At 38.9% G+C, this 26163-nt stretch overlaps 1 protein-coding gene across 3 annotated transcripts in view; it reads right to left on the bottom strand.

Moving 5' to 3' along the window:
- pknox2 (pbx/knotted 1 homeobox 2) overlaps window positions 1–26163 on the bottom strand; it is a 106193-nt gene that overhangs the window by 18806 nt on the left and 61224 nt on the right. For all 3 annotated transcript variants that reach the window (XM_080867430.1, XM_080867429.1, XM_080867431.1), the window contains 3 exons: window positions 21495–21601; window positions 18859–18995; window positions 1172–1343 (listed from right to left, as the gene is read on the bottom strand). In XM_080867430.1, the coding sequence (XP_080723556.1) occupies window positions 1172–1343; window positions 18859–18995; window positions 21495–21581 (396 nt within the window). In that variant the 5' untranslated portion in view covers window positions 21582–21601. The remainder of the gene's footprint in view (window positions 1–1171; window positions 1344–18858; window positions 18996–21494; window positions 21602–26163) is intronic.

The raw sequence follows: 26163 nt of genomic DNA, 5'->3' as shown, positions 1-26163 counted from the left end.
AGCAACCGTAGCCATCTGTTATCATTAAAATAGCAGCTAGCAACTGGCTAATAATAGAACCTTAACATTAGTCTGCAATGTTAAAACACTGTGTTAGTTTAACAGGATAACACCTTTATTTGTATCTAAAAAGTTCAACATCAACTGAGAAAAGTTTATCAGATACTCCAACAGCCTACTTCATACATTCTATTGGATCTGGATCATCAGCTGGATCAGCAATGTAATATACATAAATATATCCATCCATCCATTTGCTTCCGCTTCTCCTTTTCAGGGTCGTGGGGGGAGCTGGAGCCTATCCCAGCTGTCATAGGGCGAGAGGCGGGGTACACCCTGGACAGGTCGCCAGTCTGTCGCAGGGCCAACACACAGGGACAGACAACCATTCGCACTCACATTCACTCCTATGGGCAATTTGGATTAATCAATTGACCTATCCCCACAAGCTGCATGTCTTTGGACTGTGGGAGGAAGCCAGAGTACCTGGAGGGAACCCACGCAAACACGGGGAGAACATGCAAACTCCACACAGAAAGACCCAGGCCTGATGGTGGAATTGAACTCAGGACCTTCTTGCTGTGTGGCAACAGTGCTAACCACCGTGCCACCGTGCTGCTATAAATATATATAAAATATAAAAATATAAAAGTCACCGCGATCGTGGCTCAAGAGTTGGCAGTTTGTCTTGTAGTCTCAGTCATTGTGTCCTTGGGCAAGACATTTCACCCGTTGCCTACTGGTTGTGGTCAGAGGGCCCATTGGCGCCAGTGTCTGGCAGCCTCACCTCTGTCAGTGCACCCCAGGGCAGCTGTGGCTACAATGTAGCTTGCCATCACCAGTGTGTGAATGTGTGAGTGAATGGGTGTGAAGCACTTTGGGGTCCTTAGGGACTACGTAAAGTGCTAAACAAATACAGGTCATTTACCGTTTACAGTGTATAAGGCAAAAATAGAGTCTGTACAAATAGTATAGTGAGCTTGAAAATTAATATTTGGAATGACAACCTTTATTTTTCGACACAGTCTTTGGCTAACTTTCTTGTACTTAAGGAATTGTTCCCCAGGTTCTAAAGTTCTTCTTCATGCACTGCTTCAGTAATGTTGAGGTCTGAATTCAGAGGACACCGATTCATGACTGATGCTTTAACACATGTGATATGTTGACTTACCAAGTTGTCCAATTCTGGATCTTCGCTAAAGAAGGGTTTATGTTCTCGTTCCTGCTGGTGCACAAAGTTTTCTATGTCCACATCAAAGCTGGCTGACGTGATGCATTCAGATCCCTGTGTGGCCTGTTCACATTTCTCAAACAGCAATGCTAGCAGGGGAAACAATGGATGCCTGAGGAAAAAAGATAAAGAGGCACAGTAGGTGTCAGTTTCTAAAATTGTTAATATTATCTTTTCTGCTGTGAACAGAATCTTTCTATAAAGATCAATATAATTGCTTGAAGGTGAGGTCAGTGCTGAAGAGACTCTCTTTTCTACCACTCTAGTTGTTAAGGATGTCTTAACTACATAAAAAAACAACTCTAATCTTCACTTAGTCCATCATTCAATCAAATTTCAACTCAATTTAACCTATATAATGCCAAATCATACCAACAATCACCACAAGGCACTTTATATTGTAAGGTAAAGATCCTATGATAATAAAGCGAAACCCCCAACAAATAAATAACCCCCTTTGAGCAAACATATGGTTATAGTGGAATGGAAAAACTCCCTTTTAACAGGAATGGACCTTGCAAAATTTTAGACCTTTAACTTTAAACAAAGTGCTTCTGCTATTTTGCTTGTACTTTAGCTACTCCAGGCTTAGCCACATGACAGCTGTGTGGTCACCGTGCTCATTCTCACATTCCTCCAAACTGCAACAAATTATCTGTGATTAATTGCTTTTGCTCTGATGAAGATAACTGTTTTAGTTACAACACCAACAGCATGGTTTACTTTTAGAACCGACTTGTACCTGCATAATACAATTGAAAAATTCAATTTGTGTTAATTTCAGTCACTTTATCTTACATCTTGATAAAGACGTTTTCCAGTCAGAATGCGGACAACTATCAGTTGTAACACCTACGAGTTTGTCCCAATTCAGCCCCATAAAATAAATCACTCCCTGTTATAATCTCTTACATTGCACTACTGCCAGCTCCTCCATAATCTCAAACTCTTTTGTTATCCCTCATACAGCCTGTGTTCAGAGTCAGGAAGTCTTGCTCTGACTTGATTTTGACTGAGTACCAGTGTGAGGGTGTATACTGGGTGTATTTCTAGGTTGACCCACGGAGACTGATTTAGGTGCTTTCAGTTGGAACTATGTTGAAGTCAGTACCCTGGATTTCGAACACCATACCTTTCCAGGTGTGGGTTAGATTTAATGACTAAATCACAATCTGAGAAAAAAAAACTTAACATGAAATGTTGTCACAGCACAGCACAGGCTGCATATAAAACATTACTTTAAAAAAATAATTTGCTGCATTGTACGCTTTGACAACAACATTATGAATGAGGAAATGAATAATCAGCTATCATAATAATTCAGGTGCAGCAGGAGGGAAGGAGTTCGAGAGAAACTTAAAGAATATCTGACAATCAGTAGGTTTTTGTAGAGTCTGTTACCTCAGTAACTGACATAAATTGAAGTTAAATGTCTTTCTATAGCAGAAAACCTGGAGTTGCCCTCAGCAACTCCTGGGCAAACAAACTCTGTGTTGTTTGCTAATCCTACTTCCTGGAATAGGGCCCAAGTGTAACCCAACTAGAAAATTGTTCTTTTTCATAACGTCATATTGTTTTTCATGTTTCATAATAATAATGTTTTCATAATGATAACTGTGTGCAACAAGTAGAGGTAAGGCATTAATTTGGCACACCAATGGAAAATAGTTTTCAGTAAGATATGCCCATGCTTCTTTGCTCATAGCTACTCCAGGGTGAGGTGGCAGCACATTGGAGCACCGTAACCGTTTAAACATTAAAGCTTACTGTCTAAAGGAGACATGGAAGTCACTTTAGTTTATCATCAACGGGTAAGAAGAGACCAATCAAGTCTCCAGAAATTAACATTACAATTTCTAAAAGATCCCTCAGACCTCTGCAGGGAGCGTAGGAGAGTCTAAAGTTTTTCAGTCACGAGTTTTGTCTTTCTCTAATGTCCATCAGTAACAAATATGGATTTTTAGATTTTTTTTTCCTGTTGGTAGCACCTATGTTGTAGAAGAATACCTGTTCAATCACTAAAATTTCACTTTGATCTGCAAAAGCTAAAGCGATTTATATGTCTTCTATATTTTGCAATGGGACAGGTGATTCATTTTCTGTGTAAGAATAGTCTGTAAAATCATTTTAGATTGATTAGACTGTAGATTGCTAAGTGGTTAGTTATATTGTATATTGTTATAAGACCATACAATAATACAGAGAAACCCCCAACCCAACACATGACCCCCTAAGAGCAAGCATTTAGCAATCTGCACAAACAACGCTAATGCAACTAGAAGCGCAGAACCCGAGAGTGATGTCAAAGCTAAGTCTGTCCTGACCGTAGCCAAGCAGAGCTTCCACTTCAACAGAGGACATCACTACTATCATTGCGATAGTACTCATGCTTGGTTTATTTCAGCCTCCATTTCTATCTGTAACTGGTTCTACAAAAGACTAAATAGTCTGGTTCTTATATAGTGAGCATTCAAAGCACTTTATACAACTTACATCATTCACACATATGTGTTTTCTAACGTTCACACTATGAATGCATCAGAGACCAACTTGGGGTTCAGTATCTTACCGGAGGATACTTAGAGCAGGTCTTCTATCAATTGGAAGGTTGGCGAATCAATATCTGCTCCTGTTTACAGTCTGCAAACCTCTCTTCTAAGCTACAGTCAGCATGGCCACAACAGTTTTCTGCGATGTGCTCTTTGATGAAGTTTACAGGTTTACACTGTTAAACGGTAATTATATGGCATCTCAGGTCATGTTAAAATGTACCCCAAAAAGGATGTATGCAGCAGTGTGACCTGGGCTCATGGCCAACTAACTCAAATGGCAATTAGCCAATGGTACTGTGAACAATTTGCCACTCGATACCACATACGCACACATTAGACTTGTCAATAGGGACAAGAATTTAAAACATATTGTAATATAAGCTGTACTCCAAGGACTCCTAATGCCCTTGTCCTACTTTTAACAGTGTGGTAGCTCTGTGAAGTACTTATAGTGGACAGGATATGGTCCAGTAACGGCACAGGGTTTCAGAGAGTTATCTAAATTGTTCCATTCTGTCTTTCACAGAGAACGACATTTGGATACTGTACAAGGATCTATAGTGTGCTGCTGTATACAGTACATGTTACATTATTGAACACATCCACTCGCCCCACTTTGATTCCAGGGGTACTTGGGAAGACAAATGGATTATAACAAAAATTTTGTGTAGCTAATTATACAATCCTGAAAGCTGCTTACACATGGCATATTTTATATTCATATTCCATGGTTTTAAATGTACAACATATATGTGAAGGCTTGGGGGAATGGTGATGCGTTTACTGTTTTAAAATACGAAAAGGCATTGATTTGATTGATGGTGTCTTGTATTTACTACATGCATAATAAATACTGCTTGGAGCTAAAAGCCACATTTAGGAGTGAAGAACTTTCATTCTTACATTTAAGCACATTTATGTAGAATCTGAATGTGGCTGTATAACTTTTAAATTAATATTGATTGCATAAAGTTTTGTTTCATAAAGACACAATGATGATGAAAATTGATGCAGTATACTTTTTAATTCCATTCAACTGTAAACCATACAGGCAAACATATCAATCACAGATCCTATCAGCTTTCACATAATGATGTAAATGTTGATGTCCCTCTGGGGACAAGTGGCAAAATTTGGGTGGAGACATCTAATATTTTATTTTTAGTATTTTCTTGATTCATACCACAACAAGCAATTACTCAGGAAACTTTATAACAGATATGCAAGTTACAAAAAGTTTTCATTTTAAGCATCATCAGCAAAGTTATAGATAAAGTTGTAAAACAATAGTAATGGGATTAGTTATTGTTGCATTTGACTTAGGAGATGCTAATATGCAAAGTGGTTCACTGCTATGACTTACAGAAGCACTTAATTATACTCATTCACTGTCTGTATAAGTCCATCATACTTCCCGTGTTAGCTTCTTTTGGTTTACTTTTATACTTTCTCCCTTCTTTTCCTATCATTGTAAAAATGACTGTATTCAATATTTTCTCTCCGTTCTAATACAATTTGCAAATTCTGATCAATTTAATTTATGTTTTAATCTGAAAAAATATACAAACACACCGTTCGGCCTTAAAGGTGAAGTTGTTAATGTTTTGTTTTTTAACCATCACTGGTTGAAAAGTAATAACCCTTGAGAATTAGAATTCAGTGTCCTTAGCCAAGGAGCCTCATACTGGAAATGTTTAATGTATTTCTATCTGCCATTGAGAATCACACAAAACTGGCACTCCACATGGAGTTCCTCTGGAGTCAATTAGTGGTCGTTTGTTGTTTACTTTCAATATAGAACTCAGGATTGCGGTTTCACCAACAAAATACATTATGGGACTGTTCTTCATGAAAATCTGAGTGAATGGATTAGTGGAACATACCAAGATAAAGGTATGTAAGTCTGATGTCATTAGCCATTTCTGGGTCCAAACTCCTCTTCAGCTCTGAAAGTCAAACGAACACTGCGGCATCACTGAGAATTACAAACTGTCTAAATTCTTTCATCTTTAATAAAGTGATCAGTGTGGCTGCTCTACCAGGTGTAACAATTAAGTTTAAAATCCAGGCATCCATGAAAACAAAATTTGTGAAATTTATGAGTTAGAAGTTAGCTCACTACTTTCCACCTAAACATAACACACCATGTTCTGACTGAGGGATTTCTGAAAAAATTAAAACGTACAGCTCTGCTATCACTTCTGACATAAACGATGACAGGAAACTAAACAGCAGGGACGTTTGTAGGGTTACTGAAGTTGAGCTAGCTGGTATATAATGATGTGGTACACGGTGGCTAGCTATACACCTACAGTATAGTTAGCATGGCTGCCCCACATATTAGCATAGTGAAGCTGGAGGATGAACGCTAACTTTTTTCCACTCAATAAAAGTAAACGCGAGGGTTCCCGATGGTTAGGGACAAATGCAATTGTATGGTAGGATACTGTAAATGGACCAAACTTCACTCAGCAGAACAAATGAGATAATCCAGACACAATACAAGGTTAGTCATTAATTTACTGCTGCATGGGCTGGGCTGTAGTTACATTGTAAGGTTTAAAAAAATGAGCTTTAAAATTAATAGTGGCAATAAAAACCGAGAGAGAACGACAGTGATCACTGATGTTTTTAGAACAAAATGGCACATATTTCTGGCAGAAACACACGCATATATACACATTATTGTGTAACTGGAGTGCAAGTGTGAAGCAAGCCTTCAACTGAATACACCTCCAGGCTGGTCCCCCTGGTGGATACACAAGACATTACCACTAGTATTCCTAAATGCTGCTTAGGGGCGTTACTACTCATGGTTGCATGGTCCATGTCACAGGAGTGTCATCTATCAGCCGGCAATCGATCAGGATTCCACTAGGCATCCATCATGGTCCTGTCAGGGATGAGGCAACTATTTTAAGTGGCTGTAACTGTAAATCTCAAAACAAGGTGACTGTTTCTGGTGAACACTGTGAACCTTTCAAACAATAAATGAACTGATTCTTACATATCGCTTTTCTACTCTTCCATAGCACTCAAAGCCCTTTATACAACATGCTACATTCACACCCCTTCACAAAAGCACTTTCTTAAGTGCTTTTCAGTACTTCCCAGCTAACATTCACACTCTGATGGCTGCATTGGAGAGCAACTTGGGGTTAATAACTTGCCCAAGTATACTTGGCGTGGAGACCAGGATCAAACCACAAACCTTCCAATCAGTAGATGACCTGCTCTACCTCCTGAGCTACAGCCAAGTTGATAGGATTTTAGTTCAGTGAGTGAGAACAAATGCAGTCAAACACAAAGCTTCTTTATATAAAGATTCTACAGTTCCAGTTAACTGGATAGCAAGCTAACCCACGAGTTTTGATGAGAATGTCCAGCCTGATTCGAAGACTGCACTTTTGTTGCATTTCATTTGCCTTGGAAACTGGATGACAGATCTGGGAGTGATGCTACTCCTTGCTGAGCATGTTCCAGTAGTAAAGTCAGAAAGGCAAAGAAAAACAGGATTTGTTTTGCTCATTAGCAAGGCAGAGGCATTCATACATCACTAGCAATACAACACTGCCAAAAGAAAAACCTTAAACGCAGCACTGCAACACATTCACAGACAAAGCTGTGCTGTGCAATACTGTGCACAAATACACAGTAGTCGCAGTGTAGATTACAAGTTCTTCAGTTTTACTAATGTTTACACACACACACACACACACACACACACACACACACACACACACACACACACACACACACACACACACACAGAAGATGAAACAACTTTTGGTTTCATACTATCTTATTAATAAATATGACTTGTTTTTCTGATTGTCTATTTGACTTTTACAATTCCTTGGCTGGTTCTTTGCTTAATATTTATTGCTATTATTTTTCACTTTCATTCTATAGACTATAAACGGTAAATCGACAGGAACTTATGTAGTGCTTTTCTACTCTAACTGAATGCTTTGAGCACTTTTAAAATTATGGTAGGGAATTGTGGCGGTATGGACCCTACTCAGGCTCTAACCCATGGCTCTCATTTCTAGCCTTTAATAGTGAACTATATTATACTCTAATCTCCCTGATCCCAATTTAATACTGCTCCCTCAGCCTACGTGCCAGGAATATTAAACAGGACGGTCACGTGCACACTGGAGAGATGCTGCATTTTTTGTCTGGTATCTGCTTGAGTTGGTTTGGAGAAGAATCCAGGTGGGGGAGAGAGAGAGGTTTATTTAGTCTTAGATGTAGTGTTATTTTTATTACACAATCTGATTAATTTTGACAATTTTCTGAGTTTATTTAAACTCATATTTTTACTAAGCTCCGATATCTACTCAAAGATAACGCAAATGACATATTAGCCCACAAGTGTCAGCAAACTGATACTTTCCTTGTCTTATTAGACATGCCCGTGTGATTTGTAAACATCAGACACAGAAAAAAATACTTGACTGCATCTATTAGCACAGTGCTGTCAAGGAGATCTGGCCTTACGGGGCTTAAAGCCTCAGGAGCATTGTGGCAAGAGCTAGAGAGTACACAACACCTTTAGTGGCTGGTAAATAAACAGGCAAATTGAAAGAAGTGATAACAGTAGGCAAGCTAAAAACAAAGCGAGCACGCCACTTAAAAGTGTTAACCAGATGACAGCTGAATTTCTTGCATGTCCAAGACAAGAAATTTAAATCACTTTGCATCAAGCTATTTCTTCAAATAACCTTAACACGATAACATGAGAGAAATATTTGATTTTGATCTCTTTCTATTGGTGAATACTTTAATAACAACTAGAATGTGATTATGCTTTTGTAAGGAGCTAAAAAAAAAAAAATAGTGTCAGTACCCAAAACTATAAGCGGTGTTCCATCAGGAAAAGGAAAGCAGGCAATGCTTGCCTTATCAGATCTAAAAACAGACATAATGTTTTAACAGACATTAAAACGTATCACAGCCTTTCATCTCATAAAGCTCCTAACCTGTTTGCATCCATCATTAAAATTACTGTAATCTTGTGACTGCAGCTGGCTATTATTATTGAAAGCTCCGCTGTTTTGTACTCAAAAGAATGTAGTAGCTGTCTCCATCTCCTGTTCACAATGACCGGGGTGAGCAAGCTAAGAGGCCAGAAGCTTTTTTCTGGTGGTTTTGCGCATGAGCATTGTGGATAAACCTTTGGTCTCTTTGGTAAACTGATAGCAGGCAAGCAAGGCAGAACAGTACAAATGCAGACCACAAAGTGGTACTACCACTTTGTACTGTGTACAAAGTGGTCTGGAAACAAAATGGTGTGGAAACAGAGCAAGCACTCAGTTATTTATCATTGTAACAGATCAGTTTCGTCTTGCTTAACCACCTTGGCCAACATATGTCATGATAAATAAAACTAATAAAACAGGGAAGTTGAACAGAAATTATTAATTTGTTTTAATATATCCAAGGCCTCATGAAGAGCTTTTTCAGAGACCTCTGTTAATTTGGGGGAATATTTTTCTGCAGAATAATTCTTTTTATTTTCGATACTTTATGCACTTTTCATTGCTACAGTTTTATGTGCAATGAGAGTGTTTTCATAATGTTTTATTGCTTCTTTTCTTAAATTAGTGGTTTGAAAATGTCCTTGCCACTGTCAGATAGTAGTTAATTTTGTTTTTAGTAATATAATAGAATATAATAGATTTACATGTCTTCAGTCAGGAAGGAGTGCAGAAAGGTGAAAATGTCCATGAGAGTGCAGACGGCAGCACAAACGGTATGTTTTAATAAATACAGGTGAAACAAACAAAAAACAAACTTGCCAACTTGTACAGTAATTACATTTCATCTGAATTGTTGTTCCGAATGTGACATGTTTTGTTTTACTATTCATGCCATGTGCTGTAATTTTCAGTGACATTTGTAGTGAATGAGTAATAAAAAGCTCACTTGCATGTTAAAAAAGAAAACAGAGAGACATCTTTAACTGTACAGTTTTTATAGCTGATGATGCAAGCTATAGATTGAGACGTTTCATTTATCTGTTCTTCCTGCTGTTTGCATGTCATGTTTAATGACACTGACTCTAATTAGGATTCGCAAACAGTAAAGTTCATTAAACTGTTATACAACAGACTTTGTTGAGCTAAAGTGATAATGAAATCTAGAAACAAATTGTTTATGTATATGGTGAGATCTATATCTAGACAACAACAGCTTTGTAAAACCCATCCATTTGCATTCATTATATTTCATTTGCATTTAATTTTTCGTATATTTTCTTTGCCTGGCTTCTTGGCTTTAAACCACATTTCATATTGTTTAAATAAACACTTTTGTAGAAATCAAATGTTAGAAATTTCAGTCTAACATTTTGCAGTGTTTTTGGCAAAACAGATCATATAAAGTCTTTTGTTAAAGCAAACTACATCTGTGCGTTCTCTTGTGTAAAATCAAGTTCAGTGGATATGACAAAGTAATTATGGGTTTTGAGATTACTTTTGGAAATTCTAAGCTAACCGTTGCTGTCAGCAGTTCAATGTTGGTATATTCCAAAATCATGTAAAAGCCTAAAACTATCAAGGCACTATTGGTCTGCATGAGGAAGTCTGTCTCTGATGATGTTACACAATTGCACGCTGTTGGAGCTCACCAACTTTGAGTGAGGTCAAAACACCATCCTTCGGCACTTTCTATGACCTTTACACAGGAAGTTGGGATTAAGGTAGATGGGGTGTGAAAAGGCATGCATTTTTATGAATGTGAACATATGTAAGTGTGTGCCAGTGTGTAGTCACACAGTGTGTGCTTTCCAGTCTCCCGCTACCTCCTCCAGCCATCTTGAGCACCCTCATGTTGACTGCCAGAAGCAGCGGTTCCTATCTGCAGTGCGACGGAATCGAGATTGCTGGCTGGGGGATCATTATGAGGGCCATAAAAGAGCGATTTACAGGACGGCCAGTGAGTGGAGTCATCACCAACCCCCCACCTCACCCCAACACACACACACACACACACACACACACACACACACACACACACACACACACACTTTTTCCTGCACTGCACCATGCTGGATCACCAACGAAAAGCCCAAAATGGAGAATCAGAGGCGAGCGGAGAGCATGATGACTTAAACATGAAGGTGAGGCACGTGGCAGCTTTAGTGGAATCTGCTTTATGACCTGTGGATCTAAGCAAGGGAATAAGGTGCCAGTACATTTTTGATCAGATAACAGAACACAACAAAAGGTAGAGCACTTTCAAAAAGCACAAAAAATGTCTTGTCTTAAAGTGAAAAACACATACAGTATGTGGTACTCTTTTTTTTTTACATTTATTATTATTTCTTTGGGGTTTTCTGTTGTTGTTGTTGTTGTTGTATTTTCCCACATATCCATAGCCCTGAACCCCTTAATCATCACAACCTATGTTTAAATTATGATTATTTTAACCAATTATAAAATGTGTAATACTAGTCCTAGTTTTTAACAGAAAAAATGACCTTGTTGATATATATTGTTTTAAACCACAGTTTTCACATGATGTCAGATCTACTGGGACAATGTAGTGGACACGCCCACCTGGCAGGCATTTATCTAACTGTATTAAATAGTTTTTCATTACACTTTTGCACTGTGTTTTCAGCAGTTATTCTATGAATTAAGCTTATGATTTCAACATTTTAATGACAACTATTGCAACTTTTTTCTAATTAAATATTTAACCTTAGCTAACTATTTGGAAAATCCCTTCATTACATTTAATTACTTTTACATCAACCATTTGATCTCTACTTTTAACTTTTTTTCATTGCTTCAACTGTCTACCACAGGTATGGTATGTGATATTGTAACTGTGTTATCACAACATCAATCTACTATTCATAATACAATCCTTTACTTATTCCTTGCTAGTGCTATATTTGGTCATATATAAATAAAGCAGAATTATTATTATTCACTATATTGTTAAAAGTATTCACTCACCTATTCAAATCATTGAAGTCAGGTGTTTTAATCACTTCCATGCCTACATAAATATAAAATCAAGCACCTAAGTATGTAGACTGCTTCTTCAAGTATTTGTAAAAGAATGGGTAAATTTCAGGAGCATGGTACCATGATAGCCACTTTGTGATATTTCCTTGCTACTAAATATTCCACGGACAACTTTCAATGGGAATGACAGCAACTCAGCCACAAAGTGATAGCCCTCCTAAAATAATAGAGTGGTAGTACTCAGAGGTCACCAACTTTCTGCTGAGTCAATCACTACAGACATCCAAATTCCATGGTCCCTAGAAATTAGCTCAACAACAGTGTGTAGAGAACTTCATGGAATGGGTTTCCATGATTGAGCAGCTCAAGCCTTACATCTGCAAGCACGATATAATTCGGCAGATGCAGTGCTGTAATCACCATTGGCCACCATTGGACTCAATAGAAGTGGAGATGTGTGGCAGTTGCCAGGAGAACGGTACTTGTCTGCATTGTGACAAGTACTGTGTAAAGTGTAAAGTTTGGTGGAGGGGGGATTATGGTGTGGGGTTGTTTTCAGATGTTGGGTTTGGCCTCTTAGTTCCAATGAAAGGAACTCTTACTGCTTCAGCATATTCTGGATAATTTCATGCTTCCAACTTTGTGAGAACAGTTTGGTGTTGTCCCTTTCTGTTCCATCATGAGTGCAGGCTAGTGCACAAAGCAAGGTCCATGAAGACATGGATGAGTAAACTTGGTGTGGAAGAACAGAATTCTGACCTCAACCCGATAGAACACCTTTGGGATGATTCATAGCAGAGACTGCAAACCAGGCCTTCTGGTCCAACATCAGCATCTGACATTACAAACATCTGGAAGAATTGTCAAAATTCCCAGTTCTAGATGCAGTGAAGCATTCCACAGCATAATCCTTCCACCACCATGTTTAATTAACGGTGGAGAAAGTGTTCTTTGGCTTGTAGACCTCTTTCTTTCTCCAAACATAAGCAGTGTCGCTACTGCCAAGATATATACTTTTACCTCATCTGACCAAAGGATGCATTTTCAGTATGTTCAAAAAGTCATTTTATACAAAAAGATCATAAATGTCTGGACATGTACACTCTATCCAGATTTGAAACTGGTAAACAGAAACAGGGAAAGTGAGGTACTCAGAAGAGGACTTTTGAACATCCACTATTCCATCACATGTTTAAGTACAAATCCATCTGCCGAGGAAGACTGTGTTATATAACTGGAAGCTCCAGGAGAGCTACTGAATGGAAATGTGGTGAGAGGTTCACTGTCTTTCAAGGAAAATAAAAGAAATGTCAATCCCAGTTGAAAATATTCTTTACATTTGAGTTTTAGCACTTAAATCTACCAAGTTGTCTACAGCCTATCAAAAACATTAAACCTGCAGATGAAGAGCAGCGCATGAAAACAAGCACAAATCAAAGCAGCGTAGTCATCTAAGGAACGAGTCATGTTTACCTGCATTTGCAATAATCTGTTAGGCCACCAAGTGGGTACAGAAAGACGACGGGGTGGGGTTTGAAGGTACCGCTGTGTGTTTTTGCGTGGGGATGCGTGTGAGTTGGAGAGAGAGAGGAAGAGACAGAGGTCCTCCTCTCTCTCTCTGCTCCCCGTGTTTGCCAGTCTAATCAGGCCTGCTGTACCCCTGTATATTAGAAGCCAGTTTGTGGTGAGCCCTGCTGTGTGTGCTCCCAACAAGGCCCCATTTCCCCAGGCTACATGTCTGAAGCACACCCTGTGTTAGAGAAAGGAGTGTGTCACACATTCACACACATACACACAAAGAACCTGCGGCATTATCTGAAAAAATCCAGTCTCCTTTTCTGTACTTCTCAATATTGCCTTTTATTCTTATGTCTGGTCTTGAAACCCTTCAACCAATATGTCATCTGTATTTAAACAGTCTACCTTTCATTTCACTTTGTATCCCTGTGTGTATGTACATCCTTTCTGATTATCCTGCATTGGCAGATGTTCTTTACTTGCGCTTTTGGCAATACACACACACACGCACACACACACATACATATATATATATATATATATATATATATATATATATATATATATATATATATATATATATGCGCGCTTTTTAAAAAAGCTGACAAAATACGTGACTTCGCCTACATTCTGTAAAAAGGTACTGTTATTTTCAATAAAGAAATAAAGATAAAAATTGAGGCTGACTGAATGAATGTTGTCTTTGCACAGAGTGTGGGTTAGCAGCTGTGAAGTGTAAATTATGTCCTATTCTGTGTTTGCTGTAGGCCACTCGTGCTAACAAAAGATAACATGGATCGCTAAGTTGTCCAAGTAAGAAATTAAAAAAAGGTAAAATTTGGACTTTCATTCTCAACTAAAGTCAAGCGGAAGGATACTCATAAAAATGAGTATCTTAAAGAAACAGCCAATAAAGCCACTTGAGCTTTGACACAGTTTCTTGCATTCAGAAGCAGCTGAACACCAACACATGCTGACCCGGTAAATGGAAAAAAGCACAGCCTGTTTTAAGCCCATCAAATGGTGAGAGACTTTGGGTTGCTGGAATAGCAGCACAGTGGTGGAGAACGCATTGATGCATTGTGGCAGTGAGGATAAATAGACTTTATGGTGCATTAGAGACTCACACAAACATGGAGGCTATAACAAAATGTGTCAATCCTAGGATGTATCAAATTAAAAGTAATCTCCTCCTGTGTATATTGTCATGTTGTAATGTTGTCAACAACAACTGCAAATAGAGGCTGAATAACTCGCTTTAGCTTTGTGAATTAAGGAACTAGCAGCATGGCTAACTGCTAACCTTTCCAGAAACACAAAGAAACCCCATCAATTCAAAATACAGGGGCCAGGACCAGCATGAGAAGGGCTTTCAGCAAAGATCCACTATGGAGGCATGTCAGTGGTAATGTGCACCACATACAGTTCTGCATTTGTACGGCTGTCAAAGACAAGAAGGAATCGAATTTTATTTCTATTTTTCTCAGATTTTTTGAAACGTATAAAATGACAATGACTACTTCTCGTAAGACAAAAATGTGTTTATTTGATTTTAGAGATTTATGAAATAACGTGTAAGTAACTAAATGTAGCATATGCTTCCATTTAATGTATACAGCAGATGTATGATACAGCCTGTGAGAACTTTTGAAAAGCACATTCACCCTGTTGTTTATCATTGATTCTCTACTCCAAGTTCTCTTCATGTAAAGTAAGTGAGCTGTTAAGTCAAGCATAAAAGTGTCACCTTAAAAGAGCGCATTGGTAAACACATCTCTTCTACCCGGGCTGGTTCTGAGAATTACAAGGACATTTCTGTTGAAAACAGAAACGACTATTATGATGTCTCTTTCAATTAAGCCCGTGTTTCCATCTCAGCCGCAAATTCTACATTCGCAACCTAAAAAACAAAAGACTCACCCGCTTTTTAATAAGATGCAGAGAATCCAGAAGGATCTTTATAGTAAATGCCACAACTCATTAGGCTAATTACCCTATCACACATTTACTCTGCTGCTAATAACAAAGTAGGCAGAGAGACAGAGAGACGGAGAGAGAAAAGCACACATCTCCTCATAAAATTGGCATTCCAGCAATTAGTGAAAAGAAACATTAAAGCCTGCACAGGCTTCCTGAGCAAAATAATTAAAGAAAAATGGCAGAGATGCTGATTCTCACTGCTCTTCTCCTTTCAAAGTCTACAGCCCCCATATGAGCACAGCACAGAAGCATAAAAACAAAGTGCTATTTGTGTCTTTTTGCATAATTTCACTCACTGTGGGAGACGGAAGTGAAGTCAAATTTAATTGTGTTTATAACAAGGTGCGTTTAGTCATTAGTTCCTCACAAGGGCAACAGTCATGCCAAAAATTCTAATCTGCTCAGCACTTCTTTGAGTGCTTAAACACAACTATTTCAATAGGAGATTTTAAACAGCACATGCTGGTGAATTCTTAGGGCTGCCTCTAAAAGCTAATTACTGCATTTTAATGACGGGCCATTATACATATTAACTGACTCATTCGACATTATATTCTCCGTAGCACCATTTACTCTCATCTCAATTTACCCTTTAGCCCACTGCTTTTTTATCACATAAAGACACTGATCATCTACAGCTATGTTTGTCTGTAACACTACGTTTCACAGACCCTGCCATTCTGTGAAGGTTCATAGTTGGAAAGGAGATATCTCAAATGGAAAACTTTTCTCAATTTAATGATCATTTTTTAAATTTTAATCCCCTTATAGGCCTCTGCATGTATCCCATTCACTCAGTGAAGCAATAGGGATCTACTAATCCAGCACCCGGGGAGCAGTGTGTATAAAAGGGTACCTCCTTCCTTAAGGGTACCTCAGGATAACTGTTCGGTGGATTCAAATCCCCGACCTTGTGATCATGGAGCAAACCCTCAAACCTACTGACCCATCCCACCCCTAGGAAGACTCCTAACAGAGTAAAATGACTAAATATTTACTGAGCACTACTAAAGAAGTTCCACTCTCTGAACTTTCACTTTCATTTGGGGAACTACAAGACCATCTAGCTATTTATTATTAATAAGTGCCACTAAAGTTTATGAGAGTGTTTAATTTCAGTATACATGTAAAGTATTAACAGACTGCTAGTGTTTTTGTTCGCAACTTATTAGCTATACTGTGTTTGTGAAAAAATCAAATCAAATCTGGAATATTCTTGCCCAGAAACAAGTGTAAAAGATTACTTTATAAGGATTGTAAAGATTACTTCCTTTGTGCAAGCAGAGTCAAAACTGCAGAGAGAAGAGCAGATGCAAATATCAGAGCTAAACAATACAGGTTCTTCCCATCACTGTCTGTTTGGTTTTAATCACTGCTACCTATACTCTGGAATACCTGATTCTAATCTAATCTAACCTGATGGACTGGAAATTATAGTCAATGCAGGGGTGCAATTCAAATGGGATGCACATATTTTGTCTTTATATGATTAAAGTGCCAGTTTAGGACAGTCAGTTCATATAATGCAAGTCTATTCTTGTCAGCTGTAGCTTTTAGCTTAATAATAAAAGCAAGTAGTCAACAAACAGGTTTTATAACTGAGATCGCATTTTAATAATTTCAAATGTTCTATATGTCACAGCTAGAATTAGTAATTCGTATTGTATATGTGGTTGAGAACTGTTAAAGGAGGAAACCAAGATCCAAAACTCCCCAGAGGAAATGAAAGAGGGGCTGATTCCACCACCACAAATACACCCGGAGCTGCTCCAAACATGGTGCCTCACATCAAAGACAGCCTTGTATCTCAGTGGATCAACCAAGGACTTTACAGTGGCTTGCCTCAGGTCTGCACATGGGGGGGGACTCACATCTCCAGCAGTGGCAGATACACTCAGGTGGGACCCTAATACCATACAGTGCTGGGCAGCCTTCACTCAACAAATCAAGTTAGTTGCTGATAGTCTGGCAACACCAGGAGATCAGCCAGCTTGATTAAAAATGCCTGTATATTTTGAATAATTTACTTCATAAATAGATAATATAAACTCATTATAAGGGTTTATCAATATTCTAGTGATGAGCTGAGAGAAGAGGGAGGTGTAATTTGTATCTTTTTTTTGCTGGCATTTTTTTTTTTTTTGCTGGCATTCTGGGTTTTCCCCAAGCAGTAATTTTCTTACAAACATATATATATATATATATACACATATATATATATATATATATACATATATATATATATACATATATATATATATATATATATATATATATATATATATATATATATAGAGAGAGAGAGAGAGAGAGAGAGAGAGAGAGAGAGAGAGATGTAGACTTTTAAATAAAAGATTAGTCAAATGGTGCTGAAAGTGTGACTTGAGATTTATTTGCTGATCATATGATTAATTTGAATTTTGAATAATTTGAATACAGAACTTCCACACAATCTGAAAATGTAAAAAAGCAATTCACTACACAGCATAAATGTCAACTTAATATATCTACCAGTGCCAGGCAGCTAATATAAAAACATAACCTAAGCAGCAGCGTAACTGTGGTAACTACTTTCTTTATTTCCTGTAAACAGTATAACCTTTTTCTTTTGTAATATTGCTGCACTTTACACAGACATTGGCCAGAACATAAAGTAAAAGCCTGTAAAATAAGTATTACGAGTAATTGTGACACATGATGAAATCCATTTTCACAAACATCTCTATTATCTCTATTAGTATGGTTCATGTGTTTCTACTTAAATGAACATCTATTCACAAGTGTGATTCCAAAAGAAGCTCTCTTTCATCTGAAGAGTGATGCTTACCTTTGAAAATGGCTGTTGGCGTGAAAGAGAAATAAATTATGTTTTACAATGTTGATCTGGAGTCAAGCTAAAACCTCACACAAAACAAATGGCCAATAAAATTTCAAATATCACTTTCAACAGCAAATAAACAAATGATTTAAATTTCTTTTTTGTCCTCTTCTGGTCTGCTTTATTTTTGTTGGCTGTTCGTAATTCAAAACAGTGAGTTTATAATGAGTGATAATTATAACAATTTAGAGCCCACCTCATTATACAGACAACTGCTGCACTATGAGATACTTTTTTTTAAAGTCTTGTAACATTTACACAGTTCAAAGCAGAGAAAACTGAACTGCCTATGAGGAGTCAAGGAACAAAGGTGCTCTCTGGTTTATAAATGAAATCTGAAGAAAGCCCCTTCAAGTATAATTCCAAAAGCTTTTATGTCATGGCTAGTTTGAGAGAATGCATTAAAAACAACACTAGTGCCTGTGTCCTTCATCGTTGAGTAACACATCAAGTTAATTTACTACAGTCTCTTAAAGTCAGCATGAAATGAAACATTTCTTCAAAGGGGAACAATTGAAATGTAATTCAGAAGCAGAAGGGTGCACACTGCCAAACTTCATGACACAAACACATGGCTAAATAATCAAAACAAAAAACCACTGATAAACAACATGGTCTTTCTCTGCTTCTTGTCCCTGGTCATCTTTACATATTTATGTTTTCAGACTGGCTTATAGCCCTTACAGTAAGAGATGTCTCATGAAAAATGTAACCAACCTGTAAACAGCCCTCTTGTCAGATTCAAGCTGGGCCTGGGGGTCAAGGGTCACACTGACAGAGCTATTTGGTGCTGCGGAGGCTGCTGGGATGTGGACCTGTGGGGTCTTGGTGTTCTGTTGAGTCGTGCCCGTCATCTGGTGATATTTAAAATAATCACAAAATGACTTAATGATAAATTTATGTTCTTTTTTTCTTACATTGGCAATTATGACTTTGAATATTGCTTTTGTTTTAGTATCATCTGTGATGTTGCATATATACGGTGATTTAGGATGCTAATACGCTCACAGTAATACTCCTAACACGGCAGTGCTAAGATTTAATGATTATCATTCATTTAAAGCATGCTGACATGCTCATATTTAGTAATTACCACTAATTAAGTACTTTCAAAATCCTACATCATCTCAAGTTATCGCAGTTTCATTCCGATAACTTGAGACGACGATTTTCAGAAAACTTGACCTCTGACCTCTAACCTTGAGGTTTAGGTCACTGAGATTTGAACTTGTTTGTTTTTAGTATGTGGCCCTTTGGTATCAATTTGGAAATCCTAGGTTATCACACTCACAAACTTGGGTGTCCATGTTGACTGCCAACCCACCCACCTGGCAGGGTGATGACAGCCCCTCAGATATATATAAAAGTCATTTTTTAAAAGTAATTCTTGTAATTGCTTTTCGAAGCAAGTAAGGCCACAACATGCACTGAATTCTGTCAGACGCCAAATGAGGATGTCGCTGGCATGAATCATTATGGCTTGACAGGTCAATGGCCTGATGATGCTGTTAAGCAAATGAATTGTGAGTGAATGAGTGAGTTAGGACAGGTTGAGTAATTGAACAAGACACTTACAGATCTTATAGACTGCTGTTAAATGATAAATATCCAGTTTGGAACAAGAAACTGAACAGTGAATTAATCAGAATATAGAAAAGGAGTACAAAAGATTTTGACTGCCTCTGTCAGTAAATGTTTAGATTTTATATATGTCTTATAAGATGCACAAGTCTCATAGGATGTTTTTGCTTCTTTTGAAGGTATTTGTATTGTGGGTGAGAAAGAGGGCTAACATGTTTTACAAACATGACCACTCGTCTCCTTGATTATCTTCTTCCTTCATTCCACTTTTCTCTCTCATTCGTTTTTTATGAGGATATGAATGTAAAAAAACCCCCATCCCCCTTCTGTTTTTTTTTCAGCAGGGTGGGGTGGAAGGAAGCTTCAAGTCTTAATCCCAGCACCAAATGGGAAATAAATTAGGTTCTTCACACTTAACTAGCTCTAATTTGCATTTACCGAGCACACAGGCTGCAGCTCGGGAGCTCTCCCCTGGCACTAATCCTCTGGCGAGAGCAGACAGAGGTGCTATGAACAACAAGCAGGGTTAGATGGTCAGATGAACCTACTCTATTCCACCATCACAGGATGTCTGTGGCGCTGAACAAAATATTCTCTATTCTAATATTTCTGTACTATTATGTATTATCCTTTCTGGTGATCACTCGGTATAAGCTGTGTATTTTTACACAGGTATCACTGTATCTGTAAGTTATTATTTAAAGCTAATGTTCAGCCAGGGATTCTCTTTATGTGCTTTATCATCTTTTATGACAGCATCTTTTTTCATGTTCACCCTTAATAATTCTCATAAACTTAAGGAAAAGTTACAAACAGATATGATTTTGAATAGTAGATTTAGAGGCTGGTTCACTACAAATAGCTACACATTTGTTTTACATCTATGAATGGTGCTGTACTGTAGTTCTCACAAAGGATCACCCATCCAAAATTCTATACAAGTCTGTTTAGAACATATCCTTGTAAAGAACATCAGTACATCTGCTGATGCATGGCTTGTGAGTTTACCAAACTATCAGCCCACAACACAACAAGCCAGCTCCACACTAGTTCCACTTTATACGTTTTAGGCTAACACCTGGCCTCCAGGTGGCTAACACCTGGAGGCCAGATAGCAAGTGTGGCCTTAGTAGGTTGGAACTGATTGGGCTAACGGGTGAGTAGACAGGACCAAAGGCAGGTCATGATATCATTGAGTATACGGTTTAGATTATATGTCATAGAATATGAAATGATTTGTAATTTAGCAAAACATTTTATGTCATTTTCATTTAGTTAATTTCTGTGTTCTCACAAAAATCAAAACAAATTCAAAACCTCAGCTCCTGTTGAAAAGAACAGCCTAATGCATACTGAGAAAAGATAGCTAGATAAAAAACAAGGGCATAAATCCCCTGTCAACAAAACCCCAAAGGTTAAACGTTACTTTCATTTTTTTTTTCTTTAACTCCAGAAGTTGTTTAAAATGACACTATGTATGAATCATGAGAGGCTGCTCTTAAATGTGTACTACAAATCATCTTAGAAATTCAACTATAAAACAGTAAAAGTTTCAGTTTAGGTAAAAATTCAAAATGATTATTTTTCAAATCTTTAACCTTCAATCCTTCTCATCACATCCGGATTTATGCTTGTTGGCACATCCCCAGTTAAGTAAGAGCTCAGATAACACAGAAAACCTCCATAAGCCAAGCTGTGTGTTCACATTAGACACAGGGGTTACTGTACAGAGGTTTGTACCATATGACAAGTCTTTAAGTTGGCGCTCTAACCTGTTGGCTCTCCTGGTACGATGGCGGAGGAGCGCTCTGGGTGGCCATCATTGTCACTGCAGATGCTGGGGACACATGTTGCATCATGGGATAGTTTCACATTGAGACTGGTAAAGAAACAGACAAGAAAGAAAAAATCATAAATCCAGTGCAAGCAAGCAGTGATTGCAAATTCTATGACAGCAGCCACCACCAGGTGCTGCTATGATTAAATCATATGAGATGGGTTTCTCAAACACATCATCTCACACTTCTATCCCTTCTGCACTTACTAATTTATTTCTTTGCTATATTTCTCTTCAGTCTACTTCTGCATGTGTTGCATAGAGCTCACAGAACAGTCAGTATTAACACTGAGTGATCTAACAATGCTGACAAGTAAAAAGAAAACAACCTGATTAAGTGTGTGCAGCCCTTTTAATGAAATACCTTACATAGCAGCAGGTTCATAAGGATACCACAAATAAAGCCCACTACTTGTTTACCATTTACAGAGAGCTATGCTTGTTTGCTAATTACAGATGGCTTTACATGCATTGTGGCGGAGTCACCTTGGTCGTCTCTATGTTTTGGCTGCTGATGTTGTTGCTGTGCTGTAACTAAGCCAATCAAGAGGGCTAATTAGGGCTCTTGTTGGTAGGCTAATTGCTATTGGCCAAGACCCCACAGGGCTGAGGGCCGTACCCTGTGGAACTCTGTTGTAACCATTGCCCCCACCCCCACTGAAGGAAGCTAATTGGTTTGCAGAGACACACATACACACACACAGCACAGCTGGATCTCTTTCCTTAAGTTACATTTAACCTATGTGTATACTGCATGAAAACGCCTTGTTAATGTGAGCTGATGGCAGAAAATGTGTTTTAGATAAAGGTGTGGTTAAACTTTATTAAACCTTTTGTGAGATTTCAACTTTTAAAAAAAGGCAGGCTTTAAACTCTGATCTCACAAATCATGTGAGATCAGACACATGGGATGTTTCAATCTGTCACTTTAAACAATCCGTTTGCTCGGTACCCTGAGCTGGGAGAGTTATTGGAAAAATGCACTCTAATGCCACATAAAGCCTTGCGTGGTTGTGAAAGACAGGCAGCAGTTACAATGGACTGGTGCACTTGGACTGAATGGTATTGACCTGGAGGAAAAGCACTTGATTACCAGCTAGTGAAATGAAACTGGAACATCTGACCAAAATCTCTGTAGCGCTTGCAACATCCGCTCAGGAGATACCGCCTCAGGAAAATGGAGCAAATCAACCAGACTGTTAAAGCCAAGGATTTGCAGTATTTGACAGTGAAGTTACAGACTATAATAATCATATAACACTGTTTACATGATAGTATAAACGAGGATCTTGGACAGACTACAAAAGAAAAACTGCAAAAATATGTAATGAATAAGTATATAAGACACAACAAGTTGGACTATTACAGAAACATTAATGAGATTATGTTTGAGTATTATGCGGCATTCCTCCTTCCAGCACTATAAAATCTCCTCCTATGGCCTCCTGTGTGTTGAGCTGAGTGAACAAAAAGGCTCCTTTTGGGTAGACTTCAGTATCTTCAGGAGAAAGACGGGAAGCAGCAAGAGCAACTTTTTTCTCCTCTCTACTCTGGGATATTACATGACAGACATTTCACTGCCAGTCAGCTCATCACCCACTGAGACTCAGACCCTGACAATGTCTCTGAATGGGAAAGTCAGAGAAAAGACAACCATAGTAGACCTTTCTCTGTTTGAGTGGCACCCCTATCCACCACCGCTGCCAGCATTTTGATTTCAAATGGTGATTTGGTTTCTAATTTGGGGTTTCAGCTGTAAATCTGCATGTTTTATTGTGTCATTCTGTTTCAGTGTGTATGTATTCAGTGCACCCATATATAAGCAGGACTGTTTGCTCTGCGTGCGTTCACACTTGTTTGTGTGCCATGCGCATGTCTCAGTGAGTCGTGTTGTGTACCGATTGTGTCTTCTGGTTTCTGTTCTCATTCCAACTGGTATCAGCTGAAAGGCATCTTCTCTGTTATCAGTCCTCATTTTAATTGCAAATGAAGCGAGCGTGTTAGTGATTAAATGGAAAATTGCACATTAATTGATGAGACTGAAGATAAAGCAATTCCAATTACCACACAGTATTTTACGCAGCCTCTCAAGTTTTGCCATCCCTCAAAGGAACAAGCCACCAAATGGTAAATTTGAGCAGGCAATGGTGCATCCATAAATATACACACACTGAAACATAACTTGTGCACAAACACATGCTATACCAAGGCTGCTGAGGCGTGAATGTACATACAAGAGCAGACAAGAACACTGGGGAAAAAAACCCAGAAAAACACCAACAAGATATTTAATTTCAACCCAGCAAAAAAAATTCTCTCATGAATTTGAAAGTACAATTTTTGAAGACAATAAGCATCTGTCACCAACCCTTTCCAAAGTCACCAAAGGTGTGTGGTTACACAATAAGTTGTGAAATTAATTTCGGGGATAAATGACATGTTTGTTCCTCAACAAGGCCCTTTCAATTATTGCAAAGTTCGTAATGCATATCAATTGAAAAGTGCCTGTAGTCACAATCAAAATTCAAGAGCAAGCATAAAATAAAAAATGAGAAGTAGGCATAAAATTATTTCAACAAACATCAAAGGGTTTTGTGAATTTGGATTGGAGGCAGACGTTCTCTTTCATCGGATTGTGTGCAATAAGGAACATTTCTATTCAGCATTCAATTTTCCAACAATTCTCAGGCATAGAATGGGCCTGTGCTCTATTGATGCAAGGTTAGGCTGCAGTGTAGCTGCGGTTTCACCCCGTTTACCTCCGGCATTGAATAAATATTCATATCTAGTCACACATGATGTGATCACTGCCTGTGGACTTCACAGTTCAGCTATGTCTGAAGTGTTTTTTCTCTGCTTTGGTTTAAAGGTGAATTTCTTACAAAGTGTCCAGCTTCTATTATACATGGGATGAGAGTGTTTCGTGCCACTGACTACGGTGATAAAAAGAAACTTTGCGATTTAAACACACAAAGCAGCACCCTGGAGAACACTTCTTGCATGCCAAACTGTGACCTGGTAGGGGGCTTACACTGGTTCATTAATAAAAACAAGCCTGTTGTAGACAGAGATGCGGTATTCTCTCAGGTTGACTTATCAACACTTCACAGCAAAGAAGTGAACAGAGGTGATGGTGTTGACAGTCGCACAAACTGTGGAGTACAGGTAATGTGAGTCCTCACATGTAAAACTGAAAATAACCATGTTGCTGAATTGGTGGTTTGATGTGAGGCTGTGATGTTCAGATTTTTATAGCACTCTTGAATTCAGTCTCCAAACAGATTAAAGCTGAATGTTAACATTAGCATGCATTAGTGTGCTGTATATGCATACCTATATATATAATGTAAAAAAGTGACCAAGTTAAATATGTTTTGTTAGCATGTTTGCTCCATAATATTATCCATTATCATCTTATTTATTTTACTTTAGCATGTTAGCCCCACAAGCCAACAACACGGCATAATCTTACATTACCAAGTTAACCGTGACACTTTCTATCACTTGACGCTGTACACATGTAGACTCCACAGTATCAACCATTACCATCCATCAATCCACTTTCTTCCACTTATTTGAAGCCACTTTCTCTAGCTTATCCGGGGGAACACTGAGGTATTCCCAGACCAGCCAAGAGACATAATCCATCCATCTTCTTCCGCTTTATTTGGGACCCGGTCGCGGGGGCAGCAGCCTAAGCAGAAAAGCCCAGACCTCCCTCTCCCCAGCCACCTCCTCCAGCTTATCCGGGAGAACACCAAGGCATTCCCAGGCCAGCCAAGAGATATAATCTCTCCAGTGTGTCCTGGGTCTGCCCCGGGGCCTCCTCCTGGTGGGACATGCCCGAAACACCAACCCCAGGAGGCATCCTTGTCAGATGCCCGAACCACCTCAGCTGGCTCCTTTCAATGTGGAGGAGCAGCGGCTCTACTCTGAGCCCCTCCCGGATGGCCGAACTTCTCACCCTATCTCTAAGGGAGAGGCCAGCCACCCTTCGGAGGAAGCTCATTTCCGCCGCTTGTATCCGCGATCTCGTTCTTTCGGTCACTACCCACAGCTCGTGGCCATAGGTGAGGGTAGGGACGTAGATCGACCGGTAAATTGAGAGCTTCGCTTTTACACTCAGCTCCCTCTTCACCACGACGGACCGGTGCAGCGTCTGCATCACTGCAGCCGCCGCACCAATCCATCTGTCGATCTCCGGCTCCCTTCTCCCATCACTTGCGAACAAGACCCTGAGGTACTTGAACTCTTCCAGATATAATCTCTCCAGCATATCCTGGGTCAGCCGCAGGAGCTTCTCCCGGTGGGACATGCCTGGAATACCCCAGCCAGGAGAAAGCATCCATGTCATGGCCGGACCACCTCAACTCGCTCCTTTCGATGTGGAGGAGTAGCGGCTCTACTCTGAGCCCCTCCCAGATGGCCAAACTCCTCACCCCATGTGTAAGGAAGAGGCCAGCCACCTAAAAGGTGAGGGCTGGAACAAACATTGACCGGTAAATCAAGAGCTTTAGTTTTACGCTCAGCTCTCTTTTCACCATGACAGACTAGTAGTGCATCCGCATCAGTACAGCCACAGCATCAATCCATCTGTTGATCTT

This window comes from Rhamphochromis sp. 'chilingali' (genome assembly GCF_963969265.1).
Source record: "Rhamphochromis sp. 'chilingali' genome assembly, chromosome: 19".
Lineage (NCBI taxonomy): Eukaryota > Metazoa > Chordata > Actinopteri > Cichliformes > Cichlidae > Rhamphochromis > Rhamphochromis sp. 'chilingali'.
Note: the sequence above shows the minus strand (reverse complement) of the source record. Positions and strands in the feature narration are given on the sequence as shown.